This window comes from Cydia splendana, chromosome 12 (assembly GCF_910591565.1).
Source record: "Cydia splendana chromosome 12, ilCydSple1.2, whole genome shotgun sequence".
NCBI lineage: Eukaryota > Metazoa > Arthropoda > Insecta > Lepidoptera > Tortricidae > Cydia > Cydia splendana.
Genome location: NC_085971.1, coordinates 3,374,078 through 3,398,117, shown reverse-complemented (window position 1 = coordinate 3,398,117; position 24,040 = coordinate 3,374,078). Strand labels below are relative to the sequence as shown.

The window sequence follows — 24,040 nt, the reverse complement described above, 5'->3', positions numbered from 1 at the left end:
TCCTCGCACGAAAGGCGAGCGCGACTTCTCCACGTAGACCTGGAACTGCTGGTGGGCGAGCCGCGCCATTTATACGCCTTCATGCAACACGTCAAGTCTACAAGCCAACTGCAGCTCCTACAGTTTTATAAGGACATCAGTGAGTGTTATGGCATATTAAACTTTATTACAAAGACATAGGGTCCACACACGAAGAGCGAGCGCGACTTCTCCACGTAGACCTGGAACTGCTGGTGGGCGAGCCGCGCCATCTATACGCCTTCATGCAACACGTCAAGTCTACAAGCCAACTGCAGCTCTAACAGTTTTATAAGGACATCAGTGAGTGTTATGCCATATAAAATATTATTACATATTATATTCTTAAGAACTGAAAGTTATTTCGGGTTCTCAAAGTATGATCACATCTGATAAATAGAAGGCGTCCAAACATGGTATGCATGTAACTTATGCAGGTACGAAATTAACTGGATCATATCTACTTTGGAAATTAGGTAGTCATCGGAGTGTACTACCTGACAAATTAAAAAAAAATGTAGCTGGTAGAAAGCATGAAACTTACGCGTACAGATAACAGGTTAAAGAAAATGGAAAAATCGTAATTCTTAGTAAAAACTATAATTTTCATTATTCTCTCTTTATTTATTTCAACTCTTAGGCTAGGTGATTGATAATATGAATATAAAAGTAAAATATAAAAACACTTACAAGTTACAATACAATTAAAATACATATAAAATTATAAACATTTTATAAAAAAAAATCTAACCCAGGGTGCCACCGGCAGCGGGGCAAGGCCCAAGCTGCCGGTGGTCAGGGCTGCAGAGAGAGGAACCGGTGGACTATCCGCGCCGTGTCCAAGATTATTTTTTAATAATTTTTATAATTATTATTTTCCATTAATACATTATTTTAACGAGCTTGAGATATCTGTAAGTGGAGCCAAGCCACATAAAACCATTAATTGAAGACTATGATTAGACGTCCTTGTACATGAAGAATGCATTTCTCACGGCGCCGGTCGATATGAAGCGATGTCTATAACTTGGTATTTATGATATTGATATGTCAAGGTTTTTTAAAGCATCAGTGGCGCTGGCGTTTACATTAATTTTATATATCTTTCATCTTGCCAACTGTGAAGAGATGAATGTATAGTCTGGTGTTGTCTTTTCAGTTGTTCATAATTGTTATTGGACCTTTAATTTAAATAATAGCATAAATATCTTTAATTATATAGCAAATATTTCTAGTGAGAATTTCTAGTTTGAAAACGGTATCGAACGTGAAATTATATTAATACAGTCAGCATCAGTGTCGATATCGATTCCAATTCGATCGAGTCGATTATTTCTAACGAGCCAATAATAAGGGCCAGTTGCACCAACCACATTTAGCGTCCCGACCAACGTCACTCAGCACCAGCACTACCAGCAGCAAACTATGAAACTTTACATACAATAAAATTTAGCGAACGCTTGAACGGTGACATAAGGTGCAACCGACCTTCTTAAATTTACTATTTTGTCCCCAGAACTGTTTCAAACCAAGCTGCTAGACCCAAACCTAAAGCCGAACGAAGAAGAACAAGCAACATTATTCCGCGAAGCGACGGAGCTACTTGCCCGTCGCGGTAACACGAGAGCTATACATAATGGAGACCTTAAGAGGTAACATATTTTTAGCAAGTCTTCCTTGAAATTGTAATAAAATTCCACTTCGTACGTCGCCATCAGATATATCGGAGCGGCCGAGGTTTTATTTTTATATCTAAACACGCACTCTAGCGCCTTGACAATAGAGGCGTGTTCAGATATTTGTGAACGTGTTGGCTGCTCCGATATATCTGATGGTGACTGTACAACCCATGGGAGGCCTAGTACGAGTTATATAGTGCATAATTGTTTTCCATCGTGTTTTCTCGGAAACGTTCGTATTTGTCATGCTACTTCAGTCAACCTCAGTACTTTTTGTGCCGAGACTGACTGAAATAGCAAGACACGTTCGTACGTTTCCGTGAAAATACGATGGAAAATGCACTTATGCACTACAACTGTATTCCATATTTGTGTATCGCTATTTAATTTCTACAATTTAGTTTTTAATTAATTTGGACCAGGAACTAGCATACTATGCAGTTTGAGTACTTACTGATTTTGATGCAAATTACAAGCTTCCACATATATAATGCTAAATAACATAAATATAAAGGTCTTGAAATAGCAAAATATTACACTATATAACGAGTCTTTGTCTTAAAACGACATATCTGACAATGATTTCTTTTGTACAGATTACAAACGTGTCCCGAAATCTTCACGGCAGCGAATGAGGTGCAAGCCGTGCTTGAAAATGTGTTGCTGCCCCGTTTCTTACACAGCGAAGAGGTGAGATAAAAAACAAAACTATGGAACCTGTATAGGTTAGGTACCTAACAAATGGCATCGCTAAATTTGACTTTACTATCTTTTCTACAAAGCGAGGAAATACTGTATCGTGGTAAAACCTTGGACAGATGTAGTGCATAATATCTTTCCTTCGTATTTTCACGGAAACGTACGACCGTGTCTTGCTATTTCAGTCAGTCTCGGTACAGAAAGTACTGAGGTTGATTGAAGTAGCATGACAAATACGAACATTTCCGAGATATTACGGAGCAAAACAAGTATGCACTACACCTGGAAATACTTTTGTATAGCAATACAAAATAAAACCGGCTGAATGCATAATTGAGAGTACCGTAGTCCGTACCGTACTATCGCATTAATTGACAGTTCGTAAACCTTATTACAGAAGGCGTAAGGTCCACCGATGGACAGTTAAGAGGGTTGCTGTTTGTACCTTCATACGGATGCAAAATATTACCATCAAAAGTATCATAATTAACTTACGACCTTCCAGGCTTCGTTAAAACCATGTTCGAAATAATTTCCGTTATAAGTTATTTACTTTGCTTATTTTCTGTTAGGTTTATTTTCCTTTTTTTTCTTTTACGCACACATTTCTCTCGTTTTTTGGAGCAGTTAATTCTGAAAATATTTACTGTATTTACTTAATTTAAAAACTTACTTGTGATGTGCCCAGGGGCGTATTTTGAAATTTGGCGCCCCGGGCCAATACGTTTTGCCGCCCCAGAAGTCAAGGAAGAAAAACAAAATGCAATCCGGCATGCCGCCCCTGGGGGTTGGCATATGCCGCCCCTGGAGGTTGGCGCCCCGGGCCATGGCCCGGATGGCCCTAGGGTAAATACGCCCCTGGATGTGCCACATGTTAGTGTATGCTTAAATTGTTGATTACTATACTTGTTGAAATGTATTATTTCTGTTACAGTATTATAAAATATTGATTGGATCAAGAATACCCACAGGCTACCAAAAACAAAACAAGAGGTTCGTACTTAATGAAAATAATGAATTATTTGTAACTTAAAGGAGATGAGATATGACAAAAACTATTGTGGAGAATCATATAGAAAATTCTGAGGATTTTTGTAAAGTTGTGGTTATAACATATGAGCGAATACAAGTTTTTAACAATATCGACATTCGTTTGGAATTGCTTTCCTTCCACACTTAATAGTTATTTACGATACAAGTACGAAAATTAGGAAATTCGCAACGAGTGGCGAATTTTATTTAAAATACGACGCAAGGGAGTGTTTTAAATCGACACGAGTTGTGAATTACCTATTCGCACGTGTATTTTACAAAGTTTTACAGTACATAATGGTCCTCAAAATTTTCGATGTAGTTACGCTATGTGCTTACTAGCTTTTGCCCGCGACTTCGTCTGCGTGGAGTTAGTAATTTGGGTAGCTTTATCCATTCTGTTTTTTATCGATTCCCCATACAAACATCCACCCCCCTTTTCACTCCCTTAAAGGGTAATTTCTGTGATAAAAACTACCCTATGTCCTTCCTCGGGACTCAAACTATCTCCATACAAAATTTCAACTAAATCGGTTCAGCGGTTTAAGCGTGAAGAGGTAAAGACACACTTTCGCATTTATAATATTATTAAGTGGTATGGATTGCGCAGGGTGTCGTAATGGAGCACCAGATGTACTTCAAATTAACATAAGTATTGTTTTATTTAGGACACCGCCAGTCCGCGCTAAAGGCCCACCACGCGCGCCCACCACCGGCCTGATTTTAGAACATTGCGGCAACGAAGATGGCGACGATGGAGCCCTACTGGCGTGTCTAGAACACCTTGCTGACGAGTTGGATGATGACCTTGTCACCTACAAAGTTGTATTAACCAGCGTCGACATCAGAATGGTAAGTGTTATATAGTCTTTAAAATAAGACTCTTAAGCTCTGTTTTCCTAGGATAGCGGTGCCGGCGGTCGTCTCTATTACTAAATAATACGGCTAAATATGGATGAGTGGTATTTTGTATGGAGACGGCCGTTATCCTAGGAAACCAGAGCTTTAGGTATCACTGTTGATATGCGAGAGAGTTGAAAGCGAGGCGAGTTCGCTGCGGGTGCGCATCGAATTTGACACGAGCGTGTAACGATCTCGCCAACACGCTGCGTACCGAGATACTGGGAATGAAGGGATGACGCCCATTAGGGTTTGGTTATTAGCTGTCATTTAAGTTCATTTTATAGGGAGCGTGCATAAACCGTCAAGACGCCGCCGGAAGACCGTCAGCTGGCCGCATAAAGATGTAAAAAATAAGCGCTTTACCTTTTTTATGATAGCGATAAAAAAATAATGAAACTTTGCATGTAGTATTCATCAGGTGTTTCAATAAACGCCTTACGGGTTTGCGGACATAAATGCTAAGGCGCGTATTTTTTACATGTTTATGCAAGTAGCTGACGGTCTTTCCACCGCTATACAATCGGCTGACGGTTTTTTTATTTATAATAGCAATTAAACTATCATCTGACAAAGTATCAAGCGGGAGGCGACGACTGACGATATTTGCTCCTGGCCCGCGGTCTATTACCAACCGTATCTCACAAAACTGTGTATGGTCCAGCAAGCGCCTCCCCGCGCGGGCACGGTGCGCGTGTTCACGCTGTGCGTGTACTGCGTGGAGCGCGGCGCCGAGCCCCGCGCCTGGAGCGTGCAGCGCAGCGAGCACGACTTCCATCTGCTGCGGAGCAAGCTGCAGGAGTTCCACGGCGAGCGCCTGCTGCAGGACCTGCCGCTACCCTCCAGGAGGTAACTCCTGCCTAAACTCCAGTGGTGGAGCCATACATATTCTAAGATGAAGATAGTTATAGTTCGTTTTTTTTAGCAATAGAAAGAAGGTAAGCGATCTTGACATGTCTTTTAATTGAAAGACGCATTTTAAAAATCAGTAACTGTTACTTATGAAAGCAGAAGAATATAAATGATCGTATTAGATTCATAATTGTTACATATTTGCCGTGACTTATTTTTAAATCGTGTTTTTCAATTAAAAGACACATCAAGATTGTTTACCTTGTTTCTAATCCAAAAAAAAACGAACTATAGGTTGGGTTAGACTCTTTTTCTTAGTGTCAAATTGTCTTAATAAAATACGACTCATTCTATGAACGCCCACCACTGCAAAGATTAAATTTCTCGCTACTGAATTTAACAACAGGGCGATTTGAATACTCATTCATTACGATACATGGCGTCGGTCTGTCCGGTCCTAAAATTTTATATGAAGGTTAATTAGAGTTTTGCCCCATAACCTAATTTCGTTTGAATGTATAGTCAGTTCACTCTCTCAATCAGGTCTCCAGACACTCGAATTCTAATTGTTTTAAACAATCTTACAGGAGTAAGAATACAAATATTAGTCACACAATACTTTCAAAAGCATAAATTTCCCATTTCATATATTTCCAGAGACAACAGCCCACTCGAAACGCTTCGCTACAAATACGAGGACTTCCTGCAGCGCGCCCTAGAAGCGCCTCTCCTCCAGAGCTCCGCACTGCTTCGGCTGTTCCTCTCTTGCACGGACTTCGCTCTCGCGGCGGCCGCTGCTGCTTTAAATGGACCAGATATTGGGAATATGGTCACGGCGGTTACACATAGGTTGAGGAAGGAAAAGGGACAACATTTGGAGTCTTTTCTCAGGAATTATCTACTGTCTGCTGATATGGAACGATATCAAGCGCTGTAAGTTAATTTAATTTTTAGGAGTGATCTGATAAAGGTTTAGAGCATTTAGTAACTGGAGATGTCATTGCTGTCATTTTCTTTACGCAACAGTGTGCCGATTTTTACGGGGGAGGGAACGTCAAATGTATTGCTATTTCTACATGATTTGTACGTAACGTACAAATAGCCATGTCAGTCTACAAAAGTTTGCACAATTGTGCAAGTTTTTCGGCAGAGGGGTAAGCTCATAAAGGCGACTCCAGTTATTAAATGGTCTAAGGATAAAGATGTATAGTGAACGAAAGGTTGAAGGCTTATATTCAGAAGGAAATAGCACCAGAACAGGCCGGGTTCGTTAAGGGCAAAGGTACACGAGAACAGATCCTAATCGTGAGACAGATAATAGAGAAAGCAAAGGAATTTAACAGACCGACTTTTATATGCTTTGTTGATTTCCAAAAGGCATTTGATTCTGTTAGATGGCCACAATTGTGGAAGACCCTCATGGAAATGGGAGTACCGAAGCACTTGGTGCATATCCTCAGGTCCCTTTACGAGTATGGCTCTGCTTCAGTCAGAGTGGATAATGTCACTTCCCAACCTCTACATCCTTCGGCAGGAGTTAGGCAAGGTTGCATTTTGTCGCCTCTTCTGTTCAATATTTACACGGAACACATTATGAGAATAGCTCTGGAAGAGTGGACAGACGGTATTCCTATTGGCGGCAAAAACATTTCAAATCTCCGATACTCCGATGATACTACATTAATAGCAACGAGTAAAGAGAACATTGCGGAACTGTTAAACCGTGTTGAACGCACCACCCTCCAGTTTGGCCTTAAAATAAACCGGCAAAAAACAAAAATGATGATTGTCGATCGAAATCAAAACAATGCTCCAGATATAACCGAGATTGCAAATTGTGAAGTCGTACAGTCTTACATTTACTTAGGATCACTTGTAACTAATTCTGGAGGCTCTGCGGATGAAATTAAAAGACGAATTGCTATTACAAGATCTGCCATGGAGAAGTTGAAGAGGATATGGCAGGACAGAAATATCACCAAAGCCACCAAAGTCCAATTAGTGCGGTCTCTCGTATTCCCTATATTACTGTATGGTGCTGAGACATGGACAGTGAAGGAGCGAGAGAGACAAAGAATCGACGCACTCGAAATGTGGTGTTGGAGACGAATGCTGCGAGTATCTTGGACACAACACCGTACAAACGTCTCCATACTTGAAGAACTTAAGGTGAAAGAGAGGCTCTCAGCTACGGTCAGAGCGCGTATCCTCAGATACTTCGGACATGTGACGCGACGTGGAGAGCAGGCCATGGAGAGACTTGTTGTCCAGGGACGGGTCAATGGCTGTAGGTCAAGAGGACGTTCCCCAATGCGTTGGACGGATCAGATAAAAGCCCTTACCAACACCCCACTTAACACATGTGCCAGAGAAGCATCTGCCAGGGAGAACTGGCGTAGAATCGTTCGTCGTTCAACGTGACCACGACTGCTCTGTCAAGAGTAATTCGACGGAGAAGAAGAAGAAGGATAAAGGGAACATCACTATGGTTATAGTCAAAAAATTTTGAACTGAGCTCATCAAAAAAACCTATTCAGTAATTGTGTTAGAAATCACAAATGAGAGGCGCCATAAAAAAAATTGGGTTCCATTTCATGATTGTCAACTATCATCTCTATAGACGAAGGCAGTAGATACATAATGGATTGTAATAACCAGCGACAGCAGACTACCTGGAGTGCCACGCGACATTTGACACGTGTCGACCTACCCTCCAGCTACATCTGATTGTTCATTATGAATATACTTGCTAACACCATTATAGCAAAAAGAAAAGAGAGTATAGAGACGGATTGTCAAAGTAAATAATGTAGCCACTGTAAATTTACTGCCATCTTTCGACAGAACATAAAACTGTTAGAACGCCATTTGACTTTGATCCTTATTCTTTCACTGATATGTGTTAACTTATTAAATATTAATATTAACGCCATCTACTCGAGAGTAGGCTGAATTATGGCGCCATCGCTAGAAAAGAGTGCACCATACCTTTGGCATATAGTCGAGTAGATGGCGTTAATATTAATATTTAACAAGTTAACACATATCAGCAGGCATCGGAGTTTTTATCGCATGGTAAGACTAATAGCAAGCTATGGAGTCGACATTTGCCATAAATGTAAACTCTTATTCATACTCATACTCATTTATTTAATTTATCTTAAAATGCCTTTAGAGCGGTCGGTCGTGTATATTGAAGTTCCAGTGGATTTCGTTTGATGAAGAATACTGTTGATATGTTTTAAAATAAATTTATGTTTCAATTGGGTGAGTTGTACTTCACAACTCAAGCACACTCTAGCAGATTTTTCATAGTCATATTGTAAATCGTTGTATGGCTCTATCCATGCCAAAATTGCAGCTATTTCTGGGTTAGGCATAATAATTAATTATGGAATAATCCACAACGTATTTACCACTTACAGATATAAATAACTACTACGTTTGCAATCACCAGTGATTGACATATGATAAATACTAATCAATTTTATCAGCGGTCAGTACCTACATGACATTAGGTATTTCGCAGCGATGTAGTTTGTATAGTTGTATGTTAAAATAGTTGAAGTTATGAATTCATAATGTAATAGAAAAATATTTTTATATATAATTCGACTAAGATAATATACACGACCAACCGCTCTAAAGGCATTTTAAGATAAATTAAATAAATGAGTATGAGTATGAATAAGAGTTTACATTTATGGCAAATGTCGACTCCATAGCTTGCTATTAGTCTTACCATGCGACAAAAACTCCGATGCCTGCATATCAGTGAAAGAATAATGATCAAAGTCAAATGGCGTTCTAACAGTTTTAATCGTCTGTCGAAAGATGGCAGTAAATGTACTGTAGCTACATAATTTACCATGACAGTAACTGTCTATTTTAAATTCTCTTTAATTATAGTATTAAAAATGTTTTCTCAATGTCTTATTTTTACCCCTAAACTTTTTTTTTCAGAAAGCAAGGCGCGGGCGTAGAAGAGGCCCAAGAAGTGAGCGAAGACGTGAGCAAACGCCCGCGTCGCCGCGACATCAGAGAAGCAGTATTTGGCAACAATTTCGATGTGGAACCCAGCGGGGAACTCATCGATGGCAGCTATCAAGACAAAGTTAAGGGGTTCACGCAGTGTCTTATGTATTTATGTGAGTATATTGTGTACTACCTTCTACCCGCGACTTTATCTGCGTAGAGTTAAGTGAGTTTTTATTCTATTTTTTAATATTAGTCATACTTAGAAAATAGTGTAGTTGAGAATCTCGGATCTATTGTACTCGTAATGAAAATTAGAAAAAATAACAGTTATGTTATTTATGATATTTTATTGTGAAATTTCGTAATATAATACCTAATAGTATATTGTTTTAAGACTTTTCCCAGTCATTTAATGGATGAAATTTAGTGCTAAAATTTAAAACAATATTTTATTGACATTGTGCCTGAAAGACTACCGCGAAAATATTCTATATTTTAATTTTGCTGCTGTCACTCTAAGGTCACTCACTCACTGTCACTCGGGCAAAGTGAGTAAAAGTAAAGTTTTCGTTATTTTTATTACTTTTCCTAATCTTTGCAGAATATTGAAGTATGTATAATTAAACTACGATAAATTCAGCTATAAATAGCATTCAAAGTTAAGTGTTACTGATATTTTCTTCATACTTTTTTCTTAGTTCCTCTAAAGGTGCTCACTTTGACCCCCCCTCCCCTAATACTTATGTACCTACTTTTCATTTTATTTCAGTAATAAAAGTGTTCCACGCACGCGGCTGGCTCGTGCGCGTGCTCGGCGCGGCGCTCGCGGCCGCGCGGCGCGCCGGGGCCGCCGCGGACGCCGCCGCCGCGCGCTGGCTCAACAAAACACTGGCTACGAGTCTGTGTGAACGACGGCTGGCGCACCTTATAAGACTAGGGCATGGTGAGTGGGATGGGTCTCTCATCATCATATATTTAAAAGTATGACTCTTGTCGGTGGAGCGATTTCCATGTTTGGCGGTCCTCTCTTCTCTGCCTTCTCTTTGACAGCCTGATACGACACGACGTTGATCTTTTCCTTTATTTGATTCATGTACGCTCTCATTGATCTTTGCTTCAACTTTCCCTGAAAACATCATAGAGTTTTTGATAAATTCGTCGTGTCGTATCAGGCTGTATTGATTCCCATAAAGTTTTAAGTCATATTGTATTGTTTGTCCACGTTTTCGTTAGTCATAATTTGGTTGTACTCAGAATGGCGTAACTTTTCAGGATTGCCATAAGACAAACCTAACCTATGTATAGAATAACCTTAAGAAAATCCATAAAAGTCAACGATTTCAGAATTATGACTAATGATAATCTAACAATAATTACATTATGACTTTTAATAATTATGTCAAACAAAGGGATCCGGAATAAGATACCTTACTGACGATCGGGGCCATGTTATTATCTCTTTAACTTTTGCCACAGAATAAGTAATGTACAGAAAATAAACTTCCTACTGCGACGACAGCGGTACAAAGACGAATCATTCTCTCCCTTTCTAATGTATCCGTTTCGGCTGTTTTGGGTTGTCAAAATTCAAGTAATTATCTTATCTGTAGTTGTGCAAGCAAACTTGCAAACGGACGTCAAGTTTTGCCAACCCTAATCATTGCTCGCCCGAACGCTCTAGTTTCCTACCCTGCTTTTGCTACAGTCACGCAAGTGTGAATCAAAAATTTTACGGTCATCAGTAAATTAGTATTATATGTGCCGTAAATTATTACATGATCCCATTATTACTATCTCTCTTCCTTCCTTGCCGTATCCGGCAATGGCGACTCCAGCAACAATTTGTGCGACTTAGATCTTAGTGTCGCACACTCAAGGTCTAGGAGAGGTGGTGACCCAGTGAAAACTCCGATGTTATTATTAATATATTATTTATTGGCGTGTGTTCACAATAAATGTACAGAAAGAAGTGGCGGGGCCCGTGAGAACATACATGGACGCTAACCCCCCGCGCGTCCCGCGCGTCGATTCTATTTTGCTGCGTTGTGGGATTAGCCATCCAAGTGTGTTCCCACAAATTCTTATCCGGATTATGAAATGCCCTAATGTGGCTCGGAAAACCAAACTTTGTCTTGAAGATGCGGTCACACGATGCGCAATGGAGTTGTCCAGTCGAGTTGCGGGTGTATGTGTAGGAGGGCTTAGGTCGCGTCTTGCGGAAGCATCTAGGTCTTCCAGACGCTGCTACTCAAATTGATCGACTGACTGCTGGGAGAGCATTGCATTACAAAGATCGGAATGGCGTTCTAGTGTTCATAAAGTCACTACGTGGAGTATGAACGGTGGTTACAATTTCACCCTGTATTTCTCCTCAGACATATTATTCGGCAAGAAAACCATCCCACCGCGGCTACCGGCTACCAAACAACGTCAAATAGCGCACGCGCAGCTGCGCCGCGCCCTACCGCCCGCCGCCGCGGCCGCGCTAGGGACCGGCGCCGCGCAAGCACTAGATAAGGCGTTTGAGCTGCTGCAGCGGCCGCAGCTTAACAAACAGGTAATCGAACACATTCTTAGCCACCACGAACGAGGTGGGCCATATTCATATCAGATTATTTTATTCAAACTTGAAAGCCTAAAACCGCCACCAACCAGACCCAAACATTAAGAGAAAAGACCCTACAAACGTAGACCCCATTTTTCTGCCTGGATATTGACATCATGGAAAATATTTTTACATAATTTGATGTATATTAACCATAGCTGCCCCTACGTTTGATTTTTTTAGATTTTTTCTTTATTGTAAATATGTATTTGGAGCGAAAAAAAGTTTTCGTACAAATTTTTAAACGCTCCTAACTCTTATAATAATTGTGGTTGATATACAACAAATTGTGTCAAAATATTTTCAATAATGTTAATATCCACAGAGGAAACTGAGGACTAAGTTTGTACGAAAAAGCGATTTCGCGCGGGTCCTCCACTTTCATAAAAACGCGTTATTTTCATCCCACTATAAGTTGTTAAACTTGACAAAATGAATGAAATATAAATTATAATTCATTCATTTGTGGCTCTAGTGAAAAAGGGTACAAGTCTTGGGCAGCGCAGGTGTAAAAGGGTGTAAGTCCCACGTAACACTTATGCCCTTTTACACCTAAGCCGCGGAAGACTTGTACCCTTTTTCACTAGGGCCACAGTATTATACCCTGAATACTGTCTTACTCCCGTCAAAAAAAATGACACTACTGACCAACAAAAATCTAACCGATCTTTCAAGAATCGAGTTTAATTTTTTTAAGTTTGATTTACCATTTTCTTTCTTACAGTTGGTGTACAATCTTCTCGATCTATGTATAATGGAGCTGTTCCCGGAATTAAGTGCCACAGATAACAGATCACCGAACGAACCAAAGAGTTGAGGCAGTGTTGTAAACTATCAAAATTTTATATTTTTAAGTACCATCTTACTGATGTAGTGCATAATTATTTTCCATCGTATTTTCACGGAAATGTACAAACTTGTCTTGCTATTCCAGTCAGTCTCGGTACAAAAAGTACTGAGGTTGACTGAAGTAGTATGAGAAATACGAACGTTTCCGAGAAAATACGATGGAAAACAGTTATGCACTACATCAGTACACACTTTTAAATGGGCTATATTCTGTTTAAAGTTGTACTACACTTTCTTTTCTAATTTTGGAATTTTTATATTATTTCTACTCAAAATCACAAGCTCTTTTGAACCAAATAAAAATAAAAAAAAAAGATAAAAAAATAGTTTATTCAAGTAGGCATATTACAATGCGCTTATGAACGTCAAATAAACCTTCAATCAATAGGACAAAAAACGTGTTACAAAATTTCCATACATTTTTCTTTCCTTCCGTTCCGTTGCCGTCATAAAGTTTATGAAAAATGGTAACTAAATGAAAATAAATATCTTGAAAAAATGTTTTTCTAGTTTTAAGATTGATACATCTTATGATTCTCAGTAGAAATAACATTATACTTCCCGAATGAAAAAAGGTGTAGTGTAAAGTCCGTACCATAAGCTAGATTGGCACCAATTTAAATAAAACAAAGTGAAGAGTGTCGTTATAAACGGCAAATTTTCATAGAAAAGTGACATTAATGATGACATTTCCACACCTTGTCATTTGAAATGCCATGCCTACTTAGTTAGCTTGGCCCGCTACCACTTTAAATAAAATGGCCCAAATGACAATTCGTGAACCTTATCGCAAAGAAACAAGGCCCACGAATGGTCAATTAGAAGTGTTGGTATTAGTATTATTGATACGTCCTATGCATTTTTTGTAAATTGCAAGTACATGTTTAACTAGTGATAATCACTTTATTTTGTTTAACCTTTTCACGGCTGGTGGCAATAGCCTTTAGCCTTTTGACAACTATAAAACGGAATAGTTAACTTTATTAGAATGTGTTAAGATTCATGTATACTACCCGACTGTGGCAGTCAAGGGGTTAATCCATTTTCAGGTGGTACTTTCATTTCAAAATTCTTAATCTAAGGCCTGTTTCATACAAGATATTTATTAGTCTGACAAATCATATAAGGAATAAATTATTAGGTATTTGAGGCCTATAAACAGAAGCAAATGTTTTTGTAGACTCGGTTAAAATCAGTGGCTTAATTTTTTCGTAAGTAAAAATTTTCTGTAAGTTCGCTATACCTAAGTAATGATAGGAGTTGCTTTTTACTTTAAAACACACACCAAAAGCCACAGCGGGTATTATAAATAGTTTAAATAATTTTCATTATTTAGTTCGCATAGCGGTGAAAAGGTTAATACTTCGAAAACTTAATTGTGTGATTTATTGTATTATAAGGTATATTTTCAATCGCCAGATGAATTTCAAAATGTGTACCAATCGCGGTGTCACTTTTGCTAGCCATACCCTCCTAGGGCCTAGGGTCCTACGCGTTACTTCATTTTAATTTTAACCAATTTTTTATTTATAGTTTTTGAATTTAAGTGTTTTTTATATTATGTTTTAAAAATGTTATTAAATAAAGAAAATTTACTTAAAAAAGTTAACCATTGGAACAGGGTTTGCATTTCTTTTTATTAGTTCAATTTATAAGCACTTGAAATTGTACTTTATTTCCTATGCTATTGATTTCAAATTGACTTTTTTATAAATATTGGCCTTAGGGGGAAACAGGTAATGTTTGTCCAGAGATTGCTAATAATCTATAAATTGTAAATAATAATGATGTATTACTAGATTATTATATTTTTATAACAATGAATTCTCATATTTATTCTTGATTGAGGTTATAAACAGGAAGAATTAATTATTGATTAATGGAAAATAAAATTGTGGACATGGAAATGGTTGAATTATAATATTTTCATATAATATTAGATTTTTATTACAATTCACTCTACTAGGTTTATTATTTTACCCTTAAATTCAGTTTATTTGAAAAGTATGTAATAAATAGTAAATATAATTTCCCTTTGAGACCACGCCTATATTGCGCGCGTCATCGTGAAGTGAACCTTGTCGGGTTACGCGAAGGTTGATATTAGGCTGTAGCCGCGCGCGCCACTTGACATCTTTGGCGGCCAACATTCCCTCACACAGGTGACATTCCCGCAGAATATAATCCCGGAAATGGGCATTTATTTGTGTGATGAACACAAATATTTGCTCCTCATGGGTGTTTTCTATATATAAGTATGTACATATTTATCTATATACGTACGTATGTATATCGGCGACTAGCACCCATAGTACAAGCTTTGCTTAGTTTAGGGCTAGGTTGATCTGTGTAAGATGTCCCCTAATATTTATTTATTTTATATGTTTTTATAAATTATATTGATCATACTTGCAAAGCTGAACAAATAACTTACGGAACCTACATTTTATGAATCCGGTACGAAGTACCAACAATGTAAGAGTACTGACAGATTCTGTCTGTGAAAATATTTTTTTTACCCGGTCGTTTTATTATAATAAAGAAATAGGTAGGTACCTACACCTACATCGCTAATATGTAAAATCCATGTAATCAGATCAGATGACTATGAGCTTTATCGCGTACCAGAACAACCCTTATTATCTTATAATTATATTATACCTCTACATCTAGGATTACACGATGTTTTCCTTTTTTGCGCGCGCATTCTGCCCTTTCTCATTCGATAGGCCGGTGCCAGTCACGGTTGAACCCTCCCGCGGCGCCGACGTCACGAAATGCGCGACCACAAACTTTCAAGTTAAAACATGTGGACAGACGTTAGTAGTCGCGAGAGACATAAGTATCTGACGCAGACGAATGGATCTTTTATACCGGGGTGAGTGCGTTCATTCATTTTATTGTTTATTTCGTTGTAGTACTTGAACCTACTCGATTGTGACGGAGTAACGTAACACAGGAACGTAAACAAAACACAGCTTTGTTGTACGTTAGTTTTAGGAATAAGTTTGATGATAGTTACTGATGTAAAAATGTGTTTTTTTTTTAATAAACTTGTCATGATGAGCAACGAAATCTTACACAAAACAAAGTAGTTATCACCAATCTGGTAGAGTTTCATCAGGGTGTTTATGGGTTTGTTTATGTATGTCGATGAATTGTGTGTGTGTGTGTGTGTGTGTGTGTGTAGATTTATTTTGTGTGACAATATTAATGAGATTTACTAGTCGTTATCTTTGTCTGTACCTCGGCAATAAACGGGTTGAATGCAACCGCAAAATATGGATTGGGGCCTATTCGACTCGCCAGCACATGTGACATGATCTTATTGTGTAAAGTTGTATAAACTTATAAGAAAAGTGGTGGACATATGGTGGCATTTTAGCGAGCCGAATACACTCGTCCTTATGCATTTATGATTGTTGGCAGTTACCTAATAGGACACGTACCTAGTCGCAGTCAATATTTCGTGTGGTCTAGTTATAAATGCATGTACCTACTACATGTAGAGAAGTATTAGAGACCATAAATGAACCATATGTGTTTGCAATAAGGATTTCGAATTGCCCGTTATCGTGTGGAAGAATGTATAAATAATGCAGGTAGGTCAGCGCTAATGACCTGAAATGAAACTTTCGTCTAAAATAAGTAAGTAATTGAAAGAGTTACAAATACAAACCAGTTAACGACCGCATCAAACGTAACCAACAAGCATTAGCATTGCAAGCTGTATATAAGCTGTATTCTAGTTTATTTGTATACTATAAGCTGTACAGTTAGGCTGTACAAAGGCTGTATAAGCGCTTATACAGCCCTTATAAGTTAAAAAAGGGCCCAAATTATACAGCCTTTCGCGTTATTAGAGCTGTAGAGTAGCTGTATAAGCAATACATAAGCTGCATAATAGCTGCATTACAGTTATATTTCGGTGTAACAGGAAACCTTAACACTACAGATAATCTCTTATAAGTACGATATAAGAATATAAGTTTTAAATGAGTTTTTAAAAAGAATTACAAGAGAAAAATAATCATTTAAGAAACTAAAATGGCTTAATCTTGTTAGTTCGTAATATAGTAATGGCGACAATAAAGTGTTATAGTGGATGGTAAAAGTAAAAGTAAATATCAAAGAGTATAATAATATATGTATAGTAAAAGAGAGCCAACTCGCGAGTAAATGTCAAAAAACGTCGACACTAACGCTCCTAGCGGATTTTTGTCACAAACCTTTACGTATACTGTGTGCGTGGCACACATGCATAGTAGTAATAAAGACTATGGCGCCTTTTTCCTTGACCGTAAACAGTGAACTACAATGAGGGTTCCATTCTTTCACCTTCTTGCAAAGCAATCACGTGAAAAATGAATACACCTCATTGTAGTGCACTGTACACGGTCAAGGAAAAAGGCGCCAATATATTATGTACTATAATACATATTCATTCAGTGACGATTTACTACCTAGACCAGTATTTTATAAATGTTCATACCAAAGAATATTTTAGTCGCAAAAGTAAAAACACGATGTGTAAAAATATCATTTATTTTTCATTACTTACATGCGTAACAAACCAAAAAAATATTTTCTAAGGGTTCCACTTATTATAATAAATTAGTTCGAAATAATACAAATCCACCATTAAAACTTGGACTTAAATTTGACTAGCTAGCACGAGCCACGAAGCATTGATGCGTTTTGGAGTCATGTTGTTTTAATTCGCACAGCCGAAAAGGCAATAACGTTTCTTTCTCCCAGGCGCACTCATTTTCATCAATTTATAGTGATTATACTATAAATTATTAATTAAAATTACAAAAAATTAGAATCTTCTATTTGACTTTTATACTTTTTATAGTTTGACGGTTACTATGTTCTTTGTTTTAACGTTTCCTTTCACGTAAGGCACTTGGCGAAACTATTTAGTTAAATGTTCTTAATAAAAACGATTATATTATTTTAATATAAATACAATTATATTAAGACGATTAAAAAATGTGAGGTACCTAAATTACTGAAAATATTAAACGTTTCATACTTGAAACGGAATTTGTGATAAAAATGCAAAGACAAAGTTTTTTTTCTTTTTAACAATTATGGCCTGGATGCGTGTTTTTTAAGACATCACAGACAAAGCGGTGACACCATCTAGTTGATTTATTACATGGAAGCATCAGGTGAGGAAATGTTGCTGTAAACATAATGCTGACTGCGCTAGTTTCCATATATAAGGTACCCCTCTTTGAAGTTTCGCCCCCCTGGTAAATATTATACAGGACTTGAGTGGAATATTATATTATTGGTAAGTGCCGATTATTATTTATTGTGAACCTGTGTATCTTTTCTGGCAAAATATTCACGCGCCTGCAAAATAACAAAGAAAGACCATAAGGAAAATATCAAAAATCGGTAAAGTTAGTGTTTATTTTTAAGGTTAGAATATCAAAAATATTTATAAATATTAATTCTAAGGCTAAAGTCAATTTATTTTAGCTGGTAATCATAACACGGTTAGTCTGCTAAATATTTGCAAGTATTTCTTTAATTATATTTACAAATAAGTTTTATTTTTCATTGTAAAATGGCGACAATTTTTAAACAGCCTACAGGATAGTTGGAGAGCATTATAATCTTAGTAGCTGTGCTGTGTAATAAATGGAGTGTCTTTTACAGCTTTTGTAATTAAAACAGCATTATAATAGATTATTTGTATTCGTTTGGCTGTATTTCGGTTCTCCGTACATAAGTTATAATTCTCTTTCGAGATCCGTATAACAAATAAAAAACCTGTACTGTAACTGTCATATATTCCTTTAGTTTTATAATACACTTATTTTCAGAAATCATTATACTACTATACTTATACGAGTGTAAAATCACGCCAAAAGATTGCTATAAGCGACTCTGTCAGTAATACAGAAAAAAGCTGTACTATAGCTGCCATTTATTCGTTTAGTTTTATAATACCCTTACAGACAGAAGTTATACAACTACTATTCTTATAGGAGACTAAAATTACGCCATAAGAAATAGCTTTAAAACGGGGTTGACAGATACATTTGTACAACTACAAGTGCCAATTAAGTGATACTACAATACAGCCTGCATACAGCTTTTACGATAAAATTAGCTTGTAGTGTTTCACAACACTTAAAGTTTTAAAACGGAGTTGACAGATACTTTTGTACAGCTAAAAGTGCCAAGTGTTACTACAATACAGCCTGTATACAGCTTTTACGATAGAATTAGCTTGTAGTGTCTCACAACACTTTTAGTTTTATAGTAGATTTTTTATATTCTGATAAAGCACCCTATGCTTCCGCAGAATCCTTTATAATGATTTTATACAGCTTGAGCTGTATAATGTCTGTAAAATACCTTTTATACAGCTTAAATCTTTTCTGACACTCTTATACGTCCCTTAAATCACTCTAAGTTCTAAATTGGCTGGTATATTGATGTTGCCGACACTTCCATGCTACTTGGGAACTAACGATCCCGTGCAATACCGTCTTTACCATAAGGGCACACGGGGCCAGTGCCCAGGGCCCTCATCCTCAGGGGGCCCCGAAGTACAGAAAGTAACAGTATATTTGATTATCCATAATAAATAGAAGATCATAGTAGAAAAACGTTAGTTTAATTAGCTTTCTTTACTTTCCAAAAGGGCCCCAAATTGTTATGTGCCCAGGGGCCCCAGCATAGTTTAAGACGGCCCTGATCCCGTGCCCTAATTATTCAAACTACGAGTATAAACATTAGCCTGCTTCAAACTGGCGTAAAAGCTTTCAAAAAATTTATAACAAAGGTCCTTTTAATAATCTAAATTAAGTAGGTATCCGCTACAAATACATCGCCTCACGCGATCCAGTATACAATGAATCCTCGATTATACACACCTGTTAAGAATCTAAAGGTCAACTTATGCTCGTCATGCTATTGGATTCATAATCGAAACTAAATGTTTTTAATCAGGTAACACAATGACCATCAGTCTGAGCATAGTTGGATCTTATGTATATGCTAATAAGGTTTACGAATTATCAGTAACTGTGTTGATGGCAGGTAGGTTTACCGGAACTGCCTTGGTTATGGGCGCCCTTGGCATGGCACAAAAGAGCGTGTCAAGGCTATGGGATTGGTTTCACAGATAACATAGTTGCCTGAATGAGGGCATCTGATTGGTTATCGGGCATCAAATTAATTTTGTTTCCGTGTTTAGCACGGGGGTTTATTAGAAAGATGCTTACCACATCTTTTATTACTGACTTACTTTAGGGTTTTTATTTTTACCTAATAGCTAAATTTATACCTAAGTAATCTTTTAATAGATTCTCATCATAAATCATAACTCCTAAAGGCCCGTTAAAGACTACTCAGGACTCGTACAAAATACTCGTTACACATTTTGCGCACTTGCATCAAAAATGTGGAGAGATTTAATTCTTTAAAACGTCATGAACGCCTAAAAGCATTGTGTGGTTGGCGTCTTGCAGGTATTTTATGTCTTTAAATATCATAGTTATCATTGTCGTGTTGTCCATAACGACTTAATTAAGGTATTATAGGCACATTAGCAATGGAATGGCATATTATGCTATAAATGCTTTAATTTTTAGTTGGAATACCATGTTGCAAGTCACCAATCGAATTACCGAAAATGTTCATCATAAGAAATGAATGAGCAAGCAAGTAAATGTTTGAATCTAGGTGTCAGATTTCTTCGCCTTTGTAATTAACAAAAACAAATGATTGTCTTACCAACTAGTCAATGCAAATCACGATGAAATTTCTAATCAAAGTAAATAGTTTCATTCCAAATCACGATTGCCGCCGTCGCGCTCAATTTCTCCTGTGCGCGATAACTGCGCGAACGCCCTGAGTCATATTCTTAGGCGACCAGTATAACCGGACATCTTTATTTTTAATAACTACTGTACGATTAACACCACATGGACTATCTCTGGGCTATAACCGCGAAAATCGAAGTTCCTAAATTGCGGGCATCTTTCTCTGTTACTCTTCGGTATGCTCTCGTTTCGGAGGTTAAGATTCTCTTTGGATCGCTGAGCCAAATTAGTTAGTTGGTTAGGTAGTTCTCTGTTACTCCAATTACGCCTTCATTAGAGTAAAACAGTAAGATCCCCGCAATTTGCGATATTCGGTGCTGTGCTGCGGAAGGACGGCACGAGTAGGTACTCGACGCTATCTAGGCGGAGCGGAGATATATCCTCTCATCTCCGCCTGAGTGGAAAGGCAGCTTAGTAATGTATGCTCCCAATCATCATCATTCTGCAGGAACACTCTTAACTTGATCGTGGGTAGACTTTGTGACGTTGCAATAAAGTGAATTATCACATAACCATGTCGACGATGGTACAGTCAGCTGCAGAGAAATTAAGTATGCAATAGGTGTAGTGTGTGCCTTACCCACACATACACCGTGTTTTTTTTGATTTCCGTTAATTTCAAGGGTGCATACCTGAGCTTAAATCAAGTAACTTTCCCAAAGACACCGATATTCTAATTAACTCCATTTCGAAGATAATCAATATTTTATTTTTTTCCTATAAGGCCTCTACAAGCTTGTATACTTGCCTTAAGGTCGGTTTACATATTGATTAGTGTTTAGAATGAGTTCATACATTTGCTACTAAACTTAAGTAAAATCTCGGTCGATCGATGTTCGAATTGACATTGATATGTCACAGATTTCAATTGTTTGGTTTAGTTAAATGTAATGCCCGTGTTACAACAACGCTATATGCTACATTTAATTACTTTTTAATATTATTTTTTCTGAAAAAAAAAGAAAAAAATTTTTTTTTTTCAATATTAACTATGCCATTTAGTTTTCTTAAACGTACTTAACCATACCCCGAAGTTAACGGAATTCAATAAAAACACGGTGTATACAGTGTTAGAGTATATAAGGCTACACATGTATCATTTCACGCGCATTATACCAATATCATAGCAAGCAGTTGTTTGTCTTTACGTCCCACCTCACACGGCGATCCTGCCAGTGCGGCGGCTTGTGCTGCTAACTAAGCTAATAAAATTGTATTGCTAAATGTAGTAACTGTAGTACATAAACATCGATTCCGGAGCTGCATAGCCTTCGACTCAGTCATGTAACTAAGCTTATTGGAATTACACTGATACCACGATTAATGAATAATGCAGTGAATAAAGAAAACTGCGTCATATTGAACCGCTGATAGCTAATAATGGACATGAATTTAAATTTTTACTGTCACGAGACGCTATCATTAATGTATGTGAAGGTGTGATAGGTATTTGGCTTGCATTAAACACGTAGGCATGTAGGTAAGCCATGTGTCATCATCATTATTCTTAAGAGCCTGGCTCTTGTCGGTGGAGGAATCGCCATTCCGTTCTTCTCTCTGCCACTGTTTGGAGCTCCTGATACGTCACTACTTAGATTTTCTCTTTGGCCTGGTGAAATACGCATGTCTCGGTCTTCCTCTGCCTCTCTGTTTTTCCAACCAAACCATGCCAAGCCACCAACCATGCCAACTTACCAACCATACCATAAATTATTAATAATAATGCCGCTTTTTCGAGTGAGTGGATTCTCGTGATCACCTAAGAAACTATATTTTTAGGGTTAAGCCAAAGAGTAAAAAATATTAAGAATCCACTGTCCGTCTGTCTGTCACCAGGCTGTATCTCATGAGCTGTGATAGGGGTCATCCATTAATTACATCACACGTTTAGGGGGAGGGAGGGGGTCAAGAAAATGTGACATATTGTGACATGGGGGAGGGGGGAGACACAAACTTTGTGACGTCACTTTAAATTCATCAGTAACCGAAAATTTATTTTAATTATTTTATTCGCTGTACATTTCAATAACAAGTTTTTAAAACGATAATCGTTTTTATTCGTATAATTTTCTTTCCTAAGCAGTTTTGGGTTATAAAATTACTAATATTTATATCGTCAAAAATATTTTGATAAAATATTAATAATACTTAGGTACTTACTTAATTCGATTTGGCGATTTCGTAGAAAAAATGTGACGTCACACTAGGGGGGAGGGGTTTGCCAAATGTGACCAAGTGTCACAAGGAGGGGGGGAGGGGTCAAAAAACCTAGAAATTCGTGTGACGTAATTAATGGATGACCCCATAGCTAGACAGTTGAAATTTTCACAGATGATGTAGGTACCTATTTCTGTTGCCGCTATAACAACAAATACTAAAAACAATATAAAATAAATATTTAAGTGGGGCTCCCGCTTCCATACAACAAACGTGTTTTTTTTGCCGTTTTTGCGTACCTAATGGTACGGAACCATTCGTGCGCGACTCCGACTCGCACTTGGCCGGTTTTTTTAACTCGTACCATAAGCCACATAGATCTTACTATACAATATCGTACATTAGGTAGTTCTTATATACCTACACGTTAACGTTAACTCATCGTTAACTCGATTGCTCGTGTAGTTTTCGATACCTACCGTTTTCTATACCATAATGGAGTGATTGACGTCACTGTTCACGCTTAGCCTTACCGAAAAGACTGAGAAAGCATGAAAAATCTAAAAATCTAGATATTTAAATAAATATTTAAGAAAACGATTTACTTAATCGATTCCGTATCCATCAGACCATGGTATTACAAATTTTCCCGATAACCCAATATTCTCGAGATATCTTCAGCTTCGCTTGATTCTGGGACCCGTGCTCGTTGCATCATTGCATTATGTAGGAGTCAAATATGTAAGAATTAATGGAAGATTTATGATTAATATCTGAAGAAATTGCCTAAAGATTGATTGACTATCTAAATATTTATTATTACATACAAATGTTAGTGTCCTCGCAACCCTTTCACATGGCTCAAATGCTGCGTCACGCATGCGGCGTAGCACTTGTAGCGTACATGCGTAATGAAATGGAAGCACTATAAGATTTTTCAAATGTTATACTAATTGTATCCCGCTTGGCCTTATACGTATAGTGGAGCAAAAAAGCTCTCTGAATTTTTTGCCAAACCAGTGACACATATTTGATTTAAGTAGATATCCATAAAGACATTCTACTGTACATTCTAACTGTAATATTCTATTTAATACACTCTTTGATTCACGGACAGTCTTCAAGCGAGAAACAATACCCCGACGACACATGTAAAACGAAGGGGAAGTCGCAGTCGCACCGTGACCAGTCGCAGATGATGCCTAATGGCATCGCCCTTGGCTCGTCGCACGTCTGCTGCGAATATGTGGGCTGGCAGCGACTGTGGACCGGGTACATGTGCTCTGGACATTGGGCTACGCCTGAAAAACAATAGTAATTAGTAATTACATAATTGGCTATTGTAGCGCCAGCTAGCTCGGGGTTCGGATGAGGAGGCTATTTAAAAGTGAAAAGCGACACCGATATGTGAATAAAAGTGT

At 37.7% G+C, this 24,040-nt stretch overlaps 2 protein-coding genes across 2 annotated transcripts in view; both read left to right on the top strand.

The window, feature by feature from the left end:
- Positions 1-2: 2 nt before the first annotated feature.
- LOC134795302 (sorting nexin-14-like) lies at positions 3-12,915 on the top strand. Its single transcript, XM_063767113.1, has 11 exons — positions 3-139; positions 1,535-1,670; positions 2,294-2,387; positions 3,331-3,389; positions 4,097-4,280; positions 4,993-5,177; positions 5,838-6,113; positions 9,144-9,328; positions 9,928-10,101; positions 11,534-11,715; positions 12,488-12,915. Exons 1-11 carry the CDS (start codon positions 82-84, stop codon positions 12,578-12,580), a joined length of 1,626 nt encoding a protein of 541 aa, XP_063623183.1. The 5' UTR covers positions 3-81; the 3' UTR covers positions 12,581-12,915.
- Positions 12,916-15,331: 2,416 nt separating this feature from the next.
- LOC134795322 (ciliary microtubule inner protein 2B-like) overlaps positions 15,332-24,040 on the top strand; it is a 34,341-nt gene continuing 25,632 nt past the window's right edge. Inside the window, exon 1 of the mRNA XM_063767142.1 lies at positions 15,332-15,490. Coding sequence (XP_063623212.1) covers positions 15,420-15,490 — 71 coding nt within the window. The 5' untranslated portion in view covers positions 15,332-15,419. The remainder of the gene's footprint in view (positions 15,491-24,040) is intronic.